This window comes from Odocoileus virginianus, chromosome 24 (assembly GCF_023699985.2).
Source record: "Odocoileus virginianus isolate 20LAN1187 ecotype Illinois chromosome 24, Ovbor_1.2, whole genome shotgun sequence".
Taxonomy (NCBI): Eukaryota; Metazoa; Chordata; class Mammalia; order Artiodactyla; family Cervidae; genus Odocoileus; species Odocoileus virginianus.
The window spans coordinates 44,736,318-44,759,254 of NC_069697.1; the positions used below are offsets into that span (position 1 = coordinate 44,736,318).

Consider the following 22,937-nt stretch of genomic DNA (forward strand, 5'->3'; position numbering starts at 1 on the left):
TGTAGCCCAGGATTATAAATGGGAGCCCTGGAAACTGTAATTTGAAGTCTCACCCATGGGGTAGGCACATTGCCCAGGACCTTTTCCCAAATGGGACTCCAGATTGCTATTAATGAGGGACTTCCTAGGGCTGTTCAAGCCTGGATGTTGGTTGGCACAATTTGGTGAAGTATGTGCTTTTACTTTTCTTTATTATTTTCTTTTCAGTTCAGTTGCTCAGCCATGTCCAAATCTTTGCTACCCTATGGACTGCAGCACACCAGGCTTCCCTGTCCAGTACCAACTCCTAGAGCTTGCTCAAACTCATGTCCATTGAGTCGGTGATACCATCCAACCATCTTATCCTCTGTCTCCCCTTCTCCTGCCTTCGATTTTTCCCAGCATCAGGGTCTTTTCCAAAGAGTCAGTTCTTTGCATCAGGTGGCCGAAGTATTGGAGTTTCAACTTCAGCATCAGTCCTTTCAGTGAATATTCAGGACTGATTTCCTTTAGAGTTGACTAGTTTGATCTCCTTGCAGTCCAAGGGACTCTCAAGAGTCTTCTCCACCACCACAGTTCAAAAGTATCAATTCTTCAGCGCTCAGCTTTCTTTATGGTCCAGCTCTCACATCCATACATGACTACTGGGGAAACCATAGCTTTGACTAGACGGACATTTGTCTTTTCTTTCAACGATTGTATAATTGAAATGAAGTCAATCCTCGATTAAATATTGAAATTGTTTATTGTGTGTGACCAGTGGTTTCTTTTGTTAACAAATCCTTCAAACCTAAAATAAAACTTTCAGCAGTTCTTTGATGTTCTTTTCGAAGATCAACAGTCGTACAACTGAAAATATTTCATAATTAGAAATGCATATTCTTTAGGAACTCATGACCCAATACTTAATGCATGCACCTGTTCCACTTCAGGTCTGCTCTCCCACATTGTATGTGTGTGCTCAGTAGTGTCCGGTTCTTTGTGACCCCCTGGACTGTTGACCGCCCGGCTCCTCTGTCCACGGGATTTCCCAGGCAAGAATACTGGAGTGGGTTGCCATTTCCTTCTCCAGGGCATCTTCCTGACCCAGGATTGGAACCCACCTCTCTTGCGTCTCCTGCATTGACAGGCGGATTCTTTACCCACACGCCTTTAGCCCACACGCCAAACCCCACAGGCTCAATCCTTGGGATTTCTATCGCAGCATTTGGATGCCAAAAAAAAAAAAAACAGAAGTAAACAACCTTTTTCTGAGTCTGAAATCTAAGATAAAACAAGAAACCCCCTTTTGCTTCCGTTTTCATCACATCCAAGGGATTTGGCAGGGGGCAAATCAAATCTCTCCTGGGGTTTAATGGGTGCGGCTGGCCAGAGCCCGTTGCCAGCTAACTACTCTTCCCCTATGCAAGGCCAGAGCCTTGGCTTGCTCTAAAGCGCCTGCGATTTCAGTACCAGCGCGGCGCGCCTCCAAATTTCTCGATATACCCCCAACTATGAAGATGGTCATGACTTTTGGAAGCCCGACCCCAGCAGGTCAGAGCTCAGGGTGCTGCCGGTGAGCAGGGAGGAGAGCCTCCGCAGCTGTGAAAAGCATTCCCCGCGGCGTCAGACACGCGAGGAGGGAAAGCCCCATGCCCCGGCCCGCCCCAGCGCCAGCAACCAGGCACCTCTAGACAGCTGGACTCTCAGGTTTTAGATGGATGGGAATGCGCCACGTGTTTGCAGATGTGAAGAATGACAGTGGCGAAATATGGGAGAAGTGGGACAGTGGGAAAAGTGGAGGAATCTGAGCCTTTATTTAACACCGGGGTACCAGTGGAAGTTAACATCATTCATCATCATCATCATCTGGGTTCAGTCAAGCCGTTATAAGTCAGCTCACCGCATTTCCCTCCGTTCATGCCTCGTCTGGCCAGAGGCAGAGGCAAGTGACGTCCCTGGGGTCCCTTGGAGCGCCCTTTTCCGCGTCTGCTTCCGCGCGGCGCACGGCGGGGCGACTCGGCCTCCGGGGCGACTCGGCCTCCGGGGCTGCGCGCCGCCCCACCCCCGCGCGTCCCCCCAGCGCCCCCCAGTGGCGGCCGACTGGGCACCGTCACGCGTTGCTCGCACCTCACTTGCGCCTGCCCTTCCCGCTCTAACTCTCCCGCTATATTTAACCCTCTGACCGTTGTGTCTCCTTCGGCGGGCTGGCATCTCCCGCTTTGCCAGTCTTGCGCCTCCGCGCCCTCCTCTCCCACCTACGCCCCCTTCCCGTGTCCCGGTCTCGCCAGTTCTCCCTCGTGCTACTCCTCCGCCGGCTCACCCAGGCTCCCGCGTCCCAGAGCCAAGAGGCTACACGCCCAGCCGTCTACGCGGGGAACTGCCCGCGCTGGGAGACAACTTAAGGGCGGCAGGTTGGGTAGGTACTGGAGGAGTTTCAGCTGCGAGAACCACGATCCCGGAGGTCCGGAGTAGCATGGCCCGGAAAAGCGCCTTCCCTGCCGGCGCGCTCTGGCTCTGGAGCATCCTCCGGTGCCTGCTGGTGCTGCGAGCGGAGGTCGGGCAGCAGCCCGAGAGCCTGTACCTGTGGATCGACGCTCACCAGGCGAGAGTGCTCATAGGTATGATTTCGCGGAGCTTGTTCCCAAATGCCTGGGTCTTCACTCCCTCCAGCTCTTCTCTTAAAGGAGAGATACATGCATTTAGAATGTTTTTAAAACTTAATTTCCAAGGAAGATTGTCCCCTTTTTAGCTAGCTACGTGCTTGCTAAGTCTCTTCGGTCGTGTCGGACTCTGCGATCCTATGGACTATCGCTTTTCCATCTAAGAGTTTAAACTCTTCTCTCCATAAATTTAAGCTGTTCTAATGTTCTGATCATGCTGTTGTTGGTTTCTACAATCCAGCTTCAGTGGACCGAGCATTTGTTGGTATCGGTTTGCTCCACAGTTCACTCCATTTCACTGAAAGCACACGTCTTTGCTATCATTCTTATCATCCACAGGAATATTAATTGGTACTTGAGGGAAGGTGCTTTGTGAAAAGAAACGACCCATTACTAATTCTTCGGTGTTCTTTTGGCACGCAAGTTCTGATTTGGATTCTTCTAAGTTCAGCTAGTTTGATAGCTTTATTTTTGTGTGTGTGTGTGTGTTTTAAACCAGGACTTGAAGAAGATATCTTGATTGTTTCAGAGGGGAAAATGGCCCCCTTTACACATGACTTCAGAAGAGCACAGCAGAGAATGCCAGCTATTCCTGTCAATATCCATTCCATGAATTTCACCTGGCAAGCTGCAGGGCAGGTGAGTCCTGTTAACTAGAAAGGCTGGAGAAAATCACCCTTTAATATTTCCAGCAGCTGATGGCAGGTAGAAATAAGGCAATATAGTATGTAGTCGGCTACATTTTTCTTTTTTACAATTTTCAAGAGTGATTTCTCATCTGATCTCCAAAGCAAATAAAGAGTTAACTCCCATTTATTTAAATATGTCACATAAATTGAAGATTCCCAAAAGAAAAAGCTAGGCAAAGTGCCTCAGATCATTATTTTAATAAGTCTCAGTGTCTTCAGACTGCTGGAAATATAATGACCTCAAATAGCAGCATTGCTTTTTTCTGTGCTCATTGATACTAAAATTTAACATAATACTCAAAACACTCTTTTCCCCTAGTATTGATATATAGCAACCACCTGTGACATTGTTTATACTTTAAAACAATTTTTAAAGTCTGTAAGTACTTTTGACATTGTGCCTTTGAAAGAAATGGCATATTGAGTGTTATTCACTAATGATAACACTGTATATTTCTGGTACAAGTTCACAGACTCAAAGTGTCATAAAAGAATGTTTGTAAAATATTGGAAGCTCTTGGTTTTTTAAATACCTTCACATGGAAAAAGAAAACTACACTGTATTTTTATGAAGAAGCAGTCCTTTTATTTCTTAGCATATTAGCAGCTTTTTTTATGTTTCAGTATTACATAAATGACCTGTAATTTGGAAAAGAAAGGGAGGATAAAATGTAAGCTTAGTTTCTTTTCTTCAGTTGGAGAATTTACTCTAGAGGACAAATGGTAAGTTAATAAATTCTTCTGCTTGTTAGTGGGTAAAATGTGTCTACTTATGAAAATCATTGTAATTAAAATCACATTTTAGGTCTTTTTATTCTAAAGCTGCTTAAGTGGCTATTTTCATAAAGAATGTGATCCAGAAAACACTTTATTAAAAAGTAGTTACTTTGAATTGAGACACCACTTCGGTTCTCTCTAATTCTCTGCTGTAGTATAGGCATGATTATGATTATTTAAGCTGCCTTTTCCACAGATCTGTTCTCTCGTTTTTCCTTTCAACTCTAGATCCTTCAACACTTCCATTGTCATAAAGGAATAGATGTTTTGGGTCCACCAGAGTTCCTAACAGGAGGGTCATCTATTCTAATACCCCTATTTTGCAGATAAGCTCACTGAGGCTCCTACTGCTCTCTGGGGAGGGTATTCCTTTCCTCCCCCCCCCCCCCACAGTTTCCTCTTCATAATACTTTATGGACAGCTAATCTTGAATTATTGTGAAACCCAGTAATAAATCAGAGAATGGCCTTTAATTGTCACCTTTTATTTTTCACCTGAATCTATTGTGTTTGACCACTTGTCAGCTGGGATCAGTATTGATTCTGTGATTTTTAAAAAGAACATTTTCTTTACTTCTATAGATTTGTAACAACCATTAGGGACTTCCCTGATGTCTCAGTGATAAGAAACCTACCTGTCAACGTGGGGTACAAGGGTTCGATCCCTGGGCTGGGAAGATCCCCTGGAGGAGAAAATGGTAACCCATTCGAGTATTCTTGCCTAGGAAATCCCATGAACAGAGGAGCCTGGCAGGCTACAGTCTATGGGGGTCAAAAAAAGAGTCGGACACAACTTAGTGACCAAACAACAACAAAGAACCATTAGTTACTTTGACTTGCACCCCTTCCTGGCTGAAAGTGTTCAGTAACTTCAGGCAAAGCAGAAAATGTTAATAGCTCTGGTTAATTGATTTGATTGGTTTATCAGTCTATTTATTTTTCCTATGAGTTTGTCTTCTGAAGAATGGAACTTGAAGCAAAGGCTTAAATTCCATGCTTTCTCCCCTTTGCAAACATTGGCATATTGTTGAGTACAAAATGGATTGCATATCAAACAATCTGAGGAATATTTTTTGTAGAGGATTAGAGGGAGTGGTGGTATGTAGATGAAGCTTCGAGAGTCTTTTTCTCTCTGGCTTAGGTGTTGATTCCTCTTGTGGATTATGCTGGCCAATGTTAGCACCTCAGTTCAGTTTGCTCCAGATAGTTACCATATGTAACTGTGTGAAATCTGTTATGTTTCTCTTTTGGGGGAGTCGGGGATACTGAGAAAGGGAAAAGGATCTACATGATGCCAAACAGCAAGATGTTTTTAAATATTATTTAGATGTGACTAATGCCAATAAAGTTCTGTGATTCTAGCACCATAATTTTTGAAATGCATGGAAATTTTGAATATGGAAAAAATATGACTTCAATACCAAAAAAATACTTTAAGATTTTTGAAAGGCAACTTTGGCTAAATCCAAACCACATCAAAACCTCTACATGGAAAAATAAAGAGTTCCTTCCATTATCTAGTTATTTCATTCAAAATAGCAAACCTTTAGGGATTTCAGCAAAAGCAAGACACATAGCTGATTAATGAAAATTTAAAACTTAAATATTAAATGTTCTGATAACCCATGGAAAATTAAGAATTTTAGGATTGAAGTTTCAGTAGGTGTTATCTACTTCCAGTAAAGTATTTGTTCACTAACCCAAGATATTCTTGGAGCCATCTAAAATGACTTTCATGTTTGACTCCAAACAAATGCAAATAAAAATTACAGTGAGATTCATTTCCTCATATTACGTTGGTCAAGTTTTTAAAAGTATTTTTAGTTTGTGGAGAATGATCCATACTGATTTGTTTCTGATGCATGTTAGCCTTTCTGCAGGGCGATTTGACTCTGATGGCAAAAAAATTGACATAGATTATTTGACTAGGATATTTTACTCCCGGAGATTCATCCTAAGAAAATAATCATGGCTATGAATAAAGTTTTTGGTGCCAGCCTATTCGTGGTCATGCTATTAATAAAAGAAAAAAAAAATGGGCAGAACCTAGAAGTCTGTAATAATTGCAGGAAGCATTAATAAGAATATCTAGACATCTACTCAATGCCATGGAAAGATGTTCATGACAAATTATGCAATAGCCTATAATAGTATATTCTGTTTAATTTTATTACAAAATATGTGGACAGTTATAGGAAAACATGTCTGATAAATGTCTAATCCTCCAAGATGTTAACATTAGTTATATCTACCTTTATTATGTTTTGGTTTTTCCACAGTGAATGTGTGTTGATTTGTAATTTTAAAAATTATTTTACATTAAATATGTGTAAAAAGTTATACTCAGAATCTAAAACTGGATAATGTTCTGTATTATAAATAATTTACTTATATTTTTATCCAGTTTCATTTTTGCACTGCAGATCACTCAACAAAATGGTGAAAGAGTTTGTTTCCATGGCTGATCTTAACCTATGGAGCCCAAAGAATTTGCTTATGTGTATCTGATCCTCACTGACTAGTTTTTTGTGAAATCTTCAAAAGTCTGCTTTGCTAAACTTTCCTGCCTGAAATCAGATTCCTTGACCTCTTCCTCTCTCTTAAATTCATATTATCCATGAAAAATCCTGTCTCTACTTGATTGCCCATTTAAAATAGTCATTCATTTTCTGACATGCACCTTCTCAAGTCTTTTAGATGAGAGAATTTCTACTAAAGAGGCTTAAGCTTAAAAGATTTGGGGTAATTAAAGAGAAAATAGTCTTTATTACTGTATATAACTTTTAATAGTTGATATTTTTCAATGGGGCATTCTTTATTCTAATTTTTCCCTAAATCTGAGTCAAGAAGAGGCCAAGAGCAACTACTTTGGTTTTCTACTCTATACACTAATTAAACATTTTATTTGGAAAATAACCTTTTCTAAACCTAAAGGCTTTCAAATAAAACTTAAATGAGAAGTTTTGTTAGACAAATCTGAATTCTAATACTGAGACACTACTGTTGATTTCCATATGAAGAAATTTGGTGTTAGGCAAAATATCTTATTTCTAGAAATCATATAAATCATTGTTTATAAAGATTATATAGACTTGATCTTAATCACTTTCCTATATTCTGTCACCTGCATAAAGATGCTCAGGTACTATGACTCTGGTCCCTAGTTAATAGGGCATCCCTTTTTCTGTTGGCTTCTTTTAGCAGTGGTGATAAATTTATGATAAATTTATCTATACTAGTTTTCCTATCTTCTTACAATCAAATGCCTATACTTCATGATGTTTGGCAAGGGTTAGAATGAAATTGGTATCTATGGAAGAGAAATCACCTGGATGAAGATAATGGGCCAATATTAACTTTAAATCCACCACCTGGATTATTAAGCAAGTTCTGATGATCTGTACCAACAGGTCCAGATCTTAGAGTAAGCTTTTTGTCATGTATTGTTGTTGTTTAGTTGCTGAGTCGTGTCCGACTCTTAAAACCCCATGGGCTATCCATGGGATTTCCCAGGCAAGAACACAGGAGTTGGTTGCCATTGCCTTCTCCAGGGGATCCTCCCAATCCAGGAATTGAACCCGAGGCTCCTGCCGCATCTACTACATTGCAAGCAGGCTCTTTACTACTGAGTCACCAGGGAAGCCCTGTATCATAGTCGTGAATAGAGGGCATAATTCTTGCAACCTCTAGAAGTCACTAATATATACATATATGAATATTCATTTTTCTCAGTTTTAGGATGTTTAAAAATAGAAGTTTAGAATATTGCTGTGGGTACAGGAAAGGAAGAACATTTTACCTGCTGCCCTGGGGAAGTGGGTGGACAGGTGTATGGTGTGGAAAATTTACTTTATTGGATTAAACTGCAGGAACATGCTTCTTTGTTCAATGTGTGATCACTGAAAATCGAAAATATTAGATATGCTGAAGATATAGTGTATAAAGTGAAATATATTCCAAAATGTAAGGTTAAATATATAAATGTATTCATAACTTTTACTAGCTCTCTACAATTAAAAAAACTTCTTGAATTATAGAAAACTGCCAGAAGTAATAACAGTAATACAAAGCCAAATATAAGGAAAGCCTGAGAACTTTGCCTAGATTGTTGTGTCTTTGTAAATGATTCCAGTTAGCACCCAAATTTAGCCTTTCTGGGTTGTTTTCAAGTGAAGCATTGTTGTTTTATTATAGAATGTTGTGCTATTTTATATGTACAGCAAGGTGGTTCAGTTATACATACATATATTATTTTTCAGATGGTTCAGTTATACATGTATATATATTTTTTGCAGATTCTTTTCTATTATAGATTACAAAATATTGAATATAGTTCCCTGTGCTATACAGTAGGTCTTTGTTTTTTATTTTATATATAATAGTGTGTAACATAATGTGCGTGCATGCATAATGTGTGTCTTTGTGATCTCATGGACTGTAGCCCACCAGGCTCCTCTGTCCATGGGATTCTCCAGGCACGAATACTGGAGTGGGTTGCCATTTCCTTCTCCAGGAGATCTTCCTGACCTGGGGATCAAACCTGTATCTCCTTTGTTGGCAAGCAGATTCTTTACCACTGTGCCACCTGGAAAGCCTGTATATGTGTATTTGTATCCAAATTCACCTTTAAAATGAAGACAGTACCATTGAGAGGAAAAAAAGGTCAGAAACAGATCATTTTCCTGATAACTGACTCACATTTTTGCTAGGTTGTTTTTTTTTTTTTTAAATAGGATCACCCTACTGACAGGTATCTATAAGATTGACTGGATCATCCCCTAGAGAACTTGTTTTGCAGTGTGGTGGTTGATATGATGTAGCACTGGGCCCCTTAAATTGGCTGCAATTCCAAGTCTCAAATTTCCCCTTGGACTGGTTGAGTTAAGAAGACCCGTATTAAAACGGTATTTTCCTTCCTTTCTCCCCTTGACAAAAATCAAAGAAAAACAATAGAGAGTGAATTTTCATTCAAATGCTTCCTCTCCCTCTTCAAAGCAACTGCCAAATGCCCTTAAACACCTCCTCCCAACTCTGACGTTATGGTAGTACTGATTGTTATTAGTTAAATCCCTCAATGGGCACCATCCACACTTTTTGCCTGATGGAGTTATGATTGTGTTGGTAGTTACAACCCAAGTAGTTGCATCCCTTTGCACTCTTGGAGTTCGCTGCCATACCTTTGCAGTGGTTTTATGTCACCAAATAAAGGAAGTGCCTTGTTTTTTGACCCCTGTTCCATGGTTTCCAAGTGAGAATGTGGAAATGTTTACATATTGTGGGCATGATTTTTTTTTTTTTTTAAAGAAGATACTCATATCAAAAGCACAACTTTAAACCTTTAGTGTTTAGATTCTGCTGCACTGTGGTATTTTGCATTGTGGTGTTGTGGACATGCCACCAGGGATCAAAGAATAATTCTGCAGAGGGCCCATTTCATTTAGCAAGCAGGCATGTGCCAGCCATCTGTTGTATCCGCTGATAGAAAACAGCAGTAAGTTTCTCAAACTTTTGCCAGGAAAAAAAAAAAAAAAAGACTTTATAGCTTAGAGGAGATGAGTTGCAAGGTACCTTGTAAGCCTCATCTGGTTCTAGAGCAATTTCCATGGCATAAAGGTAAACCCTGCTATGTCTTCCTCACATGGTGGTGTCAAGGCACATAAACAAACCCTTTGCTGTTATCCTCCATGTTTATTCCTGACTTTTAAATGTTTGCACCAATAGAAATCTTTTAAATTGTTGTGGTTGGGTGGAAAGGAATGAGGTTCGATAAAGCATTTTGTTTTGGATTAAACTCATTTAACTTAAATGTCTCTGATGAGTAGGATGAGTGTTGAAAGAATTGAGGATTAAGAGTGTTTCAGGAAGGGGGACACATTCCATATCCCGAGAGTGGACTTTTGTCTAATACTCTGAAATGAACTGTCCAAGGAGACACGTGCTGTCAAAGCCACAGCTACTGGGAAGGGGCGCCCGGGTGGAGAGCAGTAGGATACAGGAACCCAGGAGGAGTTGTTCTCCCATGTAGTGTTTCTCTCTGCTTCTGGCACTCAGTCAACAGATACAGACACTCAGTTAGTCACTGGAGCACATGAAGAGGCGTAAACACGTCCCTGTCCTCAGGGAGCTCACAGTCTAGGAAACAAATATCCATCACACCCAGGCAGATGAGGTTAGAAAGTTCAGGACTGGCTTAGAGCGCAAAGAAGGCCACCCCTTTCCCTGTCTGGAGGAGGAAGGGAGCCAAGAGCTGAGCAGGTGACTTCCGAATTAATTCCTGCAGGATAAGCAAGCTTTCATCAGACCAGCAAGAGAGGCAAGTGCTTTTCAAGCGAAGAGCTCAGGCTGTTCAAGGGCATGGAGGTCCCTTGAAAGGGGAAGGCATCTTCTAGGTGATCACGGTGGACCTTGCATCTCATCTGAGAGGTCATGGAAATTCGGTCAAGGGGATGGCAAGGTCAAACAATGGACAAGGGTTTTGGGGGAGAAGAAGGTAGAAACAGTTTAAGGAGTTTTCTCTCTTTTCTGCCATGAAGAGAATGGACTCAACATGTTGCAGCTTTGTCCCAGGGACGTATTAAGTAAATCTGGTTTCTCTGTTAAGTAGACAGTGGCTTTCGTTTTTTAAAATTTGAGTATAGTTGATTTACAGTGTTGTGTTAATTTCTGCCGTACAGCGAAGTGACTCAGATATACAAATACACAGAAACACACACATTCACTTTCATTTTCTTTTCCATTATGGTTTATCACAGGATATTGAAATATAGTTCCCTGTGCTATATAGTAGGACCCTTTTGTTTATTGATTCTATATGTAATAGTTTGCATTTGCTAATCCCAAACTCCTAAAACATCCCTTCCCCAAACCCTCTCCCCCTTGGCAACCACAAGCCTGTTCTCTGTGTCTGCATGTTTCATAGATAAATTCATTTGTGTCATATTTTAGATTACATGACAGTGGCTTTTCTACAACTATAATTTAGCTCTTGTTTTTCTTACTAAACTTTTGAAAGTTTGTGATGATTGATCGCAGCTCCAGGTTAAATTTTTTTAGGTGATTAGAGCATAGAACTATTAAAGAAAATCACTTTATTTTAAAAAATCACTTTATGTAAGTGCATAGGAAAACAACTTTCTAATGGAATCTAGAATTTTGAACTTACTGTAAAAGGATGCTTGAGTAAAGAAAATAATGTTCAAAGAGGAATTGACTTAGCATTCTCAACTCCCATGTTACATTTCTAACTATCAAGAAAAACTTTCCAAGTATCAAGAAAAAGTATGATAAAGATAATAGAAATTATACTTGGCAGGTGATCTTGCAGTTGAAATAATGAGAAGTTGAACACTGTAAATAGAGGAGTTCAAACTGTGCCTGCTTCTTCAAGTATTCGATTTTCTTTCAAAACCTATGAGTTAAAACTCTAGGATCAAGGAACAAATGTCTCTGCCTCTGAGAGATATATTTTATCTTTTTAGATTTTATGGATGAATCTGATGAGAGACACTTGGAAAATATCAAGCATTTTTGAAACCTATTCACCTGAACAGACCTCCCAGGCAGCAGTGTGTTGTGGGCCAGGGACAGAGACATATTTAGGGAGTAAATTCTTAGCGGACAGTGGGATAAAGGACGTGAACCTAGTCCCTGCTTAGCTGCTCTTGGCCATAACTCAGATCATGCCTTGGGTACAAAATGTAATTAAGAACCCAGTCCCATAAGGCCAGTTCATGTTGATGTATTGCAGAAACCAACACAATATTATAAAGCAGTAATCCTTCAATTAAAAATAAATGTTTTTAAAAATAGAAAACCAAAGAAAAACAACCAGAACGAAACAACAAAGACAAAAAGACAAAAGAACCCAGTCCCCCCCTTGAGAAAACTGGAAGCCAACTGGAGAGGCAGCTATCTGGAAACAGATCGTTTTAAGAATTCCTGGTGAGGGGTGTTGAAGAAGTACTGAAGCATTCCCAGGTTAGAATGAGAGCACACATGAGAAAGAACTCTGGCCCTGAGTCTGAATTGGACAAGCACAAATGTGGACGCGGGGATGATTTTCAGGGAAGGGAGACAACGTAAAGCAAGGCATAGAGACCAGACATGCATTATCTGGGGAACTAGCACTTTGGTGTGGCTGGAGTGTGCCGGGCAGGCAGTGGAGAGGAAGGCAGGGGCTCGGTCTCCATGACTTCATCCTTCATGTCAAGGCACCTGAAACTTACTCTATAGGTAATGTTGAGTCAGTCCATGAAAAAGTGTGAAAGAGTACAATAGAATCTGCCTGCCATACAGGAGACACCGGTTCGATTCCTGGGTGGGGAAGATCCCCTGGAGAAGGAAATGACAAGACACACCTGTATTCCTGCCTGAAGAATCCCATGGATAGAGGAGCCTGTCCGGCTACAGTCCGTGGCGTCGCAAGAGCCAGCTACGACTTAGCGACTAACCCACCGGAGTACGACAGAGGCAGAGTTAGAGTTTAGATCATCCTGTCAGCAGATGGGGGATGCCTCTGAGCTGGGGTTTTCCATATGGTGTTATGGAAAACCCAAACAAACTTTTTGGTCAAACCACTGTTCATTTTTAATTATTTGACTCTCCCCATAAATGTTCGTGACGGCAAGGACTTTGACCTATTTGCCATACAAAAATTCTAGGTCCTGGCACAGCTCCTGACACACAACAGGCAATCAGTAACGAACTGTTGAATGAATGGATACATTGTGGTTCCCATTTGAGGGATAAAACAACTGAGAAGAGTGACAGAGCTGGGATTTAAACCTAGACAGGTGGCATCCAGAGTCCTTGCACTCCAGTGTGTAGCTGACTCTCTGCATCCCCGTGGACTGTAGCCCACCAGGCTCCTCTCTGTCCATGGGATTCTCCGCGCAAGAATACTGGAGTGGGTTGCCATTTCCTTCTCTAGGGGATCCTCCCAACCCAGGGATCAAACCAGTGTCTCTTCCATCTACTGCATTGGCAGATGAGTTCTTTATCCCTGAGTCACCTGGGAAGTCCTGGTCTTACTCTGATTCCTGCTAAATAGGTGTGTGAACACACAGCGAGCTCTAGGAACACAGAGGAGGAAGCAGCTAGCTTTGGCTGAGGAAGTAGGCGAAGGCTTCCCTAGAGAAGATCTAATAATCAAAGTGGGACTTGAAGAATGTGCATGAGGGGTAGATCCTCTGAGATGGGAGCAAGGCACAGGAAGGGAGGTATCACAGGCAGAGGCAAAAACAGTTGTGAAAATGCATTCTGGGCAAGGCTGATGGTACCTGAGACTGAGGCTAGATGAGTGGAAGGGAGAATATTGGGGGTTCTGGAAGAGGGGAAATGAAGAAATGATGCTGGACACTTGGTAAGGGTCAGATGGAGAAACACTAGAACCCACAGAAAGGTCACTTGACCAGTTCTTATATCTATAAGAAAAGCTGTTTGGATTACCTCCAAACTCCTTCCAAATTCTGAGCTATTAGTATTCTATACCTTAATATTAAAATATCATTAATCATTTAATATTAATGGTAATATCTTTATATAAACTGCAATGTCTCTATATTTTTTCAATCAAAGCAGAGAAATTCTTCCTCCAGAATTGTCTCATTGTCAATGTTAAAAAGATTCATCTCAGAATCTTTTCTTTTTTATCCAATGTTATACATAGTATATTATTATTAAGTAACAGTCAGTACTTAATAAATCATACTGTGGACTGGGTGCTTTTCTGAGCACTTTACAGATACTATCTCATCAGATCCTCACAACAATCCTAGGGTAGGTACTATTTTTATCTCCACTACATAGATGAGGAAACCAGGGCATAAGAAAGTCAAATTCCTTGCCCAAGACTACACAAATAAGAACACTTATGTACACATTTATATAACTTAAGACAGCTTTGATAATTTTTGGAATATCTCCTCATGCCAAAAAATAGCAATTCAAGCAATACTTATCAATGTTTACATGGCCTAGGTTCTGAGAATACGAATTTTGATTGATCTACCTGCCTTCTAGGAATTCATCAGCTGGTGGTCAAGACTGGCATCAGAAAGGTCATTATGTATTGGGGTAATCCAAGTGCTGGGTGCTAAAGAATTTCCACACATAGAGCATTTTAGAAGAAAGTGAGTTTATTAAGGACAAAAAGCAGAGATAGAGGGATATTATGAGCACAGTGGGTGACCTCCTCACAGTCTAGGGAGAGTCAACAGTTTTCATGGATTAATAACCAATTTTTATAGCCTCAAGACAAAGAAAATTACTGCTGGAAGGTTAGTGTTAGGTGATTGGTTAGAGTGCTATAAGGTGTTTACTGGAGTGGGCATCTTTGCCTAATTTGGAGTTGGGAAGCTTATTAGTGATGATCAGGGGCTTTTGGCCATGGTTACAAAGGGGGTCAATTAGCTTCAAAAATGTCTTTGGTTCTGGGCTGCACTTCTGTGGCCTTGGTACAAGACCTCTCACCTGTTGCCTGGGGGCAGGACAACATTCTGGGGCTGCCCTGGGGTCCAGTAGCTAAGACTCCACGCTCCCAAGGCAAGGGGCTTGAGTTTGAGCCCTGGTCAGGGAACTCGATCCCCATGTGCCACAACTAACAGTTTTCATCCCACAACTAAAAGATCCCACATGCTGTAGCTAAGACCTGGTGCAGCCAAATAAATAAATTTTTTTTTTTTTAAATCCCCCAAACGAAAAGGCAATCGTAATCGTTGTGGTAAGTTTTTGGGCTACCACATTCAGCTGGACAGGGTTTTTCACTGCTTCAGGGAATCTGAGCAAAGCGGCAAGTTCAACCTGACTAAGCTGAAATCCAGCCCATATTTCACTTGTCAAGTCTTACAGCCTGACACAGAGCTGCCTCTGCCCAGAGGGGACACTTCTACCTAATTTGCACAGAGCCTTCCAATGGGCTAGCTGTTGCCCCCATTAAATGTACTAAGGAAAGTGCTAGGGGGATATAAAACCAGAGGATCTTGCCGTTGATCAGGTAAATTTGCAATTGCTTATCTTCTGGAGTAAACAGCACAGTGGAGGTAACATCTAAACTGGGTCACCAACTGTTCAGTAGGCAGACAGTGACCAAGGCAGGTGGGGTTAGGATGGGCATTCTAGGTCTATTGAATGACCTGTGGGGAGGCACACAGGATTGAGAATCATTGGAGAGGCTGGAGAAAGACAATTTGTTCAGAATTGTTAGGGTTTATGGAACAGAATATCTCAAAAAGTAAGTTTGAGAAGATTATGATGACTACTGTATGCCACTGTTGGCTTGTCTTATAAAAAGTGGCAAGCCATTGAGTTTAAAAGTAGATGATGATGTACTGTATGGAGGATAACTTTGGTGGCAGATGAAGGGTAGATGAGGTAGCTGGCTGAGGACAGGAGCAAATTAGGAAGTTATTTAAGATGCCACAAGAGGTAACAAGGATGTGAACCAAGGCAGGTAACTGGGAGAAAGAGGGAGGAAGTAAGAAGATACCACTGATAGGTCTCTTTCAGTGTAATTGGCAGAACTTATTGAATGTGGGTATTCTGGAGATGGGGGGATAGAGGGTGACTCACATGGTTGGGAAGATAGCTAGGTCTTAACTGGTAAACTAGTTACAGAACAGTTTGAGGCACAATGATAGTAGGGTTCATTTCGAAATTGCTGAAGATGAAATTTCTGCTAAACATCTCAGATGGCAAAGTCTGGTATGCATTTGAAAACTAGAGTCTAGAACTAAGGCATGAGGTATGGAATAGAAATACTGATTTTGAACACTTTGGATCCTTTTTGTCTTCTTCTCTTTCTTCCTTCTTTTGACCTCAACTCAATCAATATTTATTGAGGGACTATCTAATGACAAAGCATGTGTTGAATGCTAAAAAATAAAATGTAAATTGTATATGATGCTTGCCTTCAAGGAGACTACAATTTAGTACAGGAGCAGATATGAACCAAAATAACAATAATACAGTAACAACCATGTTTTAAATGCAGAATGAACAAGATGCTATGAAAGTACTGAAGAGGGCGCATTACGTCTGTTGGGAGAGGAGTGAATTATCAGCATAGGGGCCCTGTGTTCTTCAAGGCCTAGCCTATGACCTGTGAGACTAAGATATGTGCATTTGGAACAGCTTCTCTGCTTGACTTCGTGACTGTTATGTACCTGAGATTATTTGCCCTAATGTATTCTGCCTTCCACTTGCCATATATATATTTTTAATGAATATAACAAATGTCGCTATACTGCTAGGGGATAGAGTAAGTCAGCTCTCCCAAAGGAAACTATCTTTGGGAAGATTGGCCTGAATGAACTGCCAGTGTAGGACTTGTCAGGATGCCTTGTTTCCAAGGGCTGTTTCAGTACTGGTCATGGATGTAGCACTGGGAGAATTCACAAGTCAAATAGGACATCTAATTAAGGCAATAACCAGGTGGGCCTCCAACAGACTTATAAAAGTGTTCTAGTATTTATTTGGCATTTGAGTACTTAGTGAAGCCATTCCTATCATTTGTAAGTTCAATCAGTATTCTTATTTCCAGTTGGATCTGATTAGGATATTTAAGATTGTATTATATTGCAGTTAGAGCAGTAGCCAGCAGATGGCAATGTAAAGGTTACTTCTTTGTGGAGTTTTCCACCCCAGCATTTTTCAAAGGCTGTAGGGGTGCTCTCTATCTCACAGAGACCTGTTTGTGGGTACTGTGATCTTTATGTAACTCATTTCATTAGACCATTCATATATTCAGCAAGTTAGAAAACAACTTTCCCAAATTCAGTGTCCCTGTAAACATTAAAACTCATCAGATGTTTGAGAACTCATCCTAAGTAACTAAAAATGTGAATGATTTCATAATACACTGATTACCCATTTCTTCCTTTTAAACAACTGCTCAGTTTCAGACAGGTGTCAAGCTTTGAGTTCTCTCTCCATGTTCATCCAGTTTTTTTTTTTTTGGGGGGGGGTTTCTATTTAAAGGTCACAGACTAGCAGAGTTGAAAGAGATCTCAGAGCTCATCTACCCCATGAATCCCAACCTTTCTTTGAAGCATCCATGATCATGGTCACACAACCTCTAGCTGAACATGCTCATGGCAGTGAACTTATTATGGCAGATTTTATTTAGTGATCTTGATCATGTTAATCATAGACAGTTGCTCTTCTTAATGGTCCCAAATGTGTCTTCCTGTTGTAACTTTAATATTCCAAGACACCACCGGTCTGTCACTCACATTTGGTGAGTCCTACTTTGCATTTGTACCCTTAAATTTACCGACTTGTCCCCTCCATTGCTGATGGAGGGCCTCTGGTTCATTTCCTCCTACTTCTTCTCTAGCAAAGACCAACTGTTTCTGTGAGTTCTTAGAAAGGCCGTACCCATACCGTCCTGGAGGGGACTGTCCTGACCTCTGCTGCTGCGGTGAGGTGCCGAGAGAAGCCGCCTCCTCAGGTCCAGGTTCAGCCTCTCCTTGCTTCCTAAGCTACACAGACTCAAGAGGCCAAGCTGGGCTATACTCTTCACAAGCCTTACAGCCTCAAAGCAGCGTGGTGTTCTGTGCAAAAGTAAGTCTGCCCCTGTCCAAAGTTCAGCACTGAACTCTGTCACTTGATACCTAATGCAGCACAGCTTAAGACCCTGACCCCAACTGAAGACATCAGTATTGAGTTTCTGCAACCCATGTCATTTAGAGTCTTACTTTACAAGGCAAATAACAAATCATCTAAGTCAAGACCTATTTCAAATGCCAAATAGAACTTGACTCCAGACTGACTGACTGTCTTTGGTTCCCCAAGTTTGATTATTAAACTAATCTGATTTCTTGGATACCCACAGGCTTGAGCTTGGAGAATTAGAGTTCAAGGAAACATTTGCTTATTAATGGAAGGAGAGTGTATAAATTAGTACAGCTCTCGCGCTAGTGATAAAGAATCTGCCTGCCAATGCAGGAGACGTAAGAGATGTGGGTTCAGTCCCTGGGTCAGGAAGATCCCCTGGAGAAGGAAATGGCAACCCACTCCAGTATTCTTGCCTGGAAAATCCCATGGTAGGCTACAGACCGTAGGATCACAAAAAGTCGGACACAACTGAAGTGATTTAGCACACACATGCTCCTAAATTGAGGTAAGAGATTGTTCTATCATCCCATTATTAGCAATGATGCCTTTCTTTATTGCACTTAATAGTTTAAAACACATTTTCATTTATATGATCTCATTAGGTTCATTCAGTCCTTCCAATAACTGTGAAAAAAATCATGCATTAATGTAATTGCAGATAACTAAATATGAGGGATAACTATAATTTACAGGGAGTGGCCTTAGCCAAAAGTAAAATAATTCAAGCATAATCTTGAATAGCTATGCACTTTTCTATAATGCACAGATTTGTGTGTTTGTGATTTTGTAGAAAGGCTTTAGGATCTGTGCAGCAGAATACTGTTTAAATTATAGGGAAATATTTTCCATGGAAAATATAAGTGGGTTATCATTCCATTCCATAGTAAGCATAGAAATAATTACCTTTCATCTGTTTTCCTTTTTAAGATATTAATTTATTTGGCTGTGCTGGGCCTTAGTTGTGGCATGCAGGAACTTTAGTGGCAGATGTGGGATCTGGTTTCGTCACCAAGAATCGAACCTGGGCCTCCTACATTGGGAGCATGGAGTCTCAACCACTGGACAACTGGGGAGTTCCCCCAGATCTGTTTTCTTTTGGTATTCCAGATATTTTTTGCTTTCAATTCCTTAAGAAATTCTGCCTACCGAAGACTTTTCTAGGATGGTGTTTACATGATTCTGGAAAGTTGTTTCATAATATAAAACACTTCAGTTTAAGAAAGGTAACTGAATCTGCCCTTTTGAGTGGAGCATAGAGCCAGGACTAGAGTGGGACAGGCAAGGCTTCCAGGGTGCTTATTGAACCTGGGAGTGAGCTCCTCTGTAAATCTGTGATCTGGGTGCCTTGCTTACCTCTCCCTAGTCCAGGTCCTCAACATACTGAAGAATATGATATATACTGGTTAATTTTATGTGTCAGCTTGACCAGGTCACAGGGTACCCAGACAGTTGATCAAACTTTATTCTTGCTTTATCTGTCAAGTCATTTTGGATGAGATTGACATTTGAATTGGTAGACTAAGGACTAATGTGGGTGGGCCTCATCCAATCAGTTGAAGATCTGAATAGAACAAAAAGGTTGACCCTCTTAGGAGTGAGAGGGGAGAACTCCTACCTGCTGCCTTCATAGAGAAAGAATGGCTCTTCTTGGGTCTTGAGCCTGCCTTCTTTCAGACTGGAATGTAGACCACTGATGCTCCTCATTCTCAGGCCTTTGGATTCTGATTAGAATAACACCACTATCTCTCCTCCATCTCCATCTTACTGTCAGCCTCCATGATTATATGAACCAACTCCTTATAGCAAGTCAATCTGTTTATCCTCTTGGTTTCTTTTCTCTGGAGAACTCTTAACACATCTAGGTTTTCATGTCAGCTGCCTCACAGTGGGAGAAGTTACCATCAAAAAGAGACAAATGACAACCTCGGCCAAATCCTGATTGACTTAAACCCTTGGGGCCTTGGTTTCTTCAAGTGCTAAAAGAAAAGAATTAATTTACTTTGTACCGTGGCAGCAAAATGCAGTTGCATAATGTGTACAAAGTACTTGACACGTAGTGGACACTGAAAAAATAAGGCCTTTTCTTCCCTTTGTATTAATGAGCTGTTAGTGCTAAATGGAAGCCATGAAGCCAAAGGAAGGTAGTCGGCCAGATCCCAGGCAGGGAGCGTGCTGGCGGGGTGCCCAGATCCCACTCCAAGCCATGGCAGCTCACTCTCTGAACTCAGAGTCACGCTGAGCCAGCCTCCGGAGACCTGGCTTCCGGCCTGGCCGCCACGCCATTTATCTGGTTCCTCAGACAAGTATTTCATTTTCTTTCTCATCTGTGAAATAAGAGTTCCTTTCAGTTCTAAAGTGTCTGTGATTTATTATTCATCATTACCGTTTCCGCATTGTTCTTAGCTTTATGTCTGAATTCAGATCACAGGGAGAAAAAGCAGTTTGGACTGTTCAGTTAATTGTAACAGCAACAACAGAAAAATAAATTTTGAGCAGCATTAACTTTTCAAAATCCTGTTTGCCTTCACAATGCGGATCACATCTCCTAAAACCTATTTTAGACCACTTTTCTCTGGTTTTCTTATTAGCTTGGTTTTAGTCCATTCAGTTTGACTAATAAACTGACTTTGAGAGCTAAACTCAGAGGCAGGTAAGACAGGGCAGCTATAGTATTACTATTGATTATCCTTTAAGAGCTTCTCCAAATCATAACATTTATTCCTGGCTTGGCTCTTTACAAAGAATTAGAGAATCAACTCAGATCTTGTCTCACTGTTACAAATTGAGATTTTTTTTTTTTCTATTGCAAACTGTCTTTATAGTAATTATAACTTGCAAAACCCAATACTCAGGAACATAAACTAGACAGAGTTTGTAGTACTTGATTTCCTGGGTGTAACTATTTCTTTTTATGAATGCTTATAGTTTTATTTTAACTTCGTTACTTTTTTCCGTCATAAGCTAGTACACTCTGAATTTTTTTGGAAAATATAAAAAAAGAGAAAGAAGAATAGGGAAGTCATGTATGGTTAACTTGTGTTAAGAAATGTGAATATTTTGGTGTTTTTTATAGAACAACGTTGTGGATACTAAGTGGCGAAGGAGTGGGATGAATAGGGAGATTGGGAGTGATGTATATACACTGCTGTGTATAAAATCGATAACTAATGAGAACCTGCTCTACGGCGCAGGGAACTCGACTCTGCTCTCTGCTGACCTAAATGGGAAGGAAATCCAGGAAAGAGGGAATATATGTACACGTTGAGCTGATTCACTTTGCTGTACAACAGAAACTAATGCACCATCGTAAATCAACTATACTCCAATAAAAACAAATAAAAACGTTTTGCTTTTTTTCGTCTAGTTGTTTGCACTGAAGTAACAATTTATGTCCTTTTTTGTTTGTTGCTGGGTTTCCCTTGTGGCTCAGCTGGTAAAGAATCCACCCACAGTGCGGGAGACCTGGGTTCGATCCCTGGGTTGGGAGGATCCCCTGGAGAAGGGAAAGGCTACCCACTCCAGTGTTCTGGTCTGGAGAATTCCACTGACTGTAGAGTCCATGGGGTCACAAAGAGTCGGGCAGGAGTGAGCGACTTTCACTTGTTTGTTGTCTGCTTACGGATAAGGGGGAGCAGTGTCGCATGTTATTACGTTTATTCTCTGGTTTATTTAAATTTTCTCCTCTTTTGATTATGTCTCTAGACAGTTTTTCACTACAAAAATTACTCTGTGAAGGGCATCTTGATGTGTAAAAGTTTTTCCATATTAGGATTAATAGTATGAATAAAATTGTCCCTTAGGACTGAGTTCCACAAGTGGAATTCTGTGTCAAAGCACCTGGGATGTCCTTGGACAGGCTCTTGGCACATACACTGTGGCTGTGGATGGAGACAGAACTTGTCATAGCTACACATTTCAAACACAATCAGGCAGGGGTGTCCTTTTCAGTATCCTTTTGTGGCTTATTTCGAAACCTCCAAATGAAGTTTTCTAAATGGTACTGATGGGGGTTGATTTTAACCTGCATTTTGCTGAGTTCTAACCAGTTCTCCTCAGTGGGAATTTCCTGCTGTAGGGGGAAGTGGGGGAGCAGTAAGCAATTCTCCTTTCCACACAGGGATGTGAAGCCCTCCAAGGTAAACACTGCAGCATAGAGGTGGCTATTAACTGTGGAAATAACTCTTCAGATAGATAGTAATTAAAACTATACTTCTAATCTAAAAATATAAAGCTAGTAGGTAATTTCTAAAGAATAAACTAGGTAATTCCTTTAACATAGCAACAAAACACATTTTCTATGAATTTTCAGTGACTATGAATAAATATTTATGAGTTTCTCTGCCTGTTTCATATACATATTTGGACATATTTATCCAAAAATATTTTTAAATAGTGATTGGAACATTTATTTTTGCATGTATACTCATTAAATTTTTTCCTAAAAAGATATTAAGTAATTTTTTCTCCCAACACTCTGCAGTAAAGTTTTGTCACTTTTCATTGGGACAAGGCAGAGAGGAATTAGCAAATAGATCAACTTCAAAGCTTAGAGAGTTACTGTCATCAGTAGCTAGAAGATAGCACTTTCTAAGAGGAGTAATATCATAGTTTGCTACATTTATCGAAATAAGGGAACCCCGGTTTGATTCCTGGGTCGGGAATATCCACTGGAGAAGGGATAGGCTACCCACTCCAGTATTCTTGGGCTTCCCTTGTGGCTCAGCTGGTAAAGAATCCACCTGCAATGTGGGAGACCTGGGTTCGACCCCTGGGTTGGGAAGATCCCCTGGAAAAGGGAAAGGCTATCCACTCCATTATTCTGGTCTGGAGAATTCTATGGACTATATCCATGGGGTCGCAAAGAGTTGGACTCAACTGAGCGATTTTCACTTCACTTCACTATGGGTATTTGGTAACAGAGAAGACAAATTAATTTTGCTAATCAGAGCTGAACATCCAAGTGGGTAGAAGGGGAAAAGAGTAGAAGGGGGATTATTTAAGAGAAAGTGCTCAGGCAGCTAAAGTCTTGATATCTGAGTAAATACTCTGCATGTTAGCCTTTGAAGCATCTGTTAACTTCTGCTGAATGTGCTGTCTATGGAATACAGTGTTTGGGGGGAACTAAAACCTGGTGGGTAGATTCAAACGATTGTTTATAAACTGCTGGCCTCTCCGCTGTGAGCATCTTCTGCAGCCACTTCGAAGGCAGGAGCCCTTCCCATGTTCCTCTGAGATCT

At 40.9% G+C, this 22,937-nt stretch overlaps 1 protein-coding gene across 1 annotated transcript in view; it reads left to right on the forward strand.

Annotated features, from left to right (window-relative positions):
• The first annotated feature begins 2,064 nt into the window (after window positions 1-2,064).
• The window catches only part of WIF1 (WNT inhibitory factor 1), an 81,561-nt gene continuing 60,688 nt past the window's right edge, over window positions 2,065-22,937 (forward strand). Inside the window, exons 1-2 of the mRNA XM_070454651.1 lie at window positions 2,065-2,579; window positions 3,121-3,260. Coding sequence (XP_070310752.1) covers window positions 2,435-2,579; window positions 3,121-3,260 — 285 coding nt within the window. The 5' untranslated portion in view covers window positions 2,065-2,434. The remainder of the gene's footprint in view (window positions 2,580-3,120; window positions 3,261-22,937) is intronic.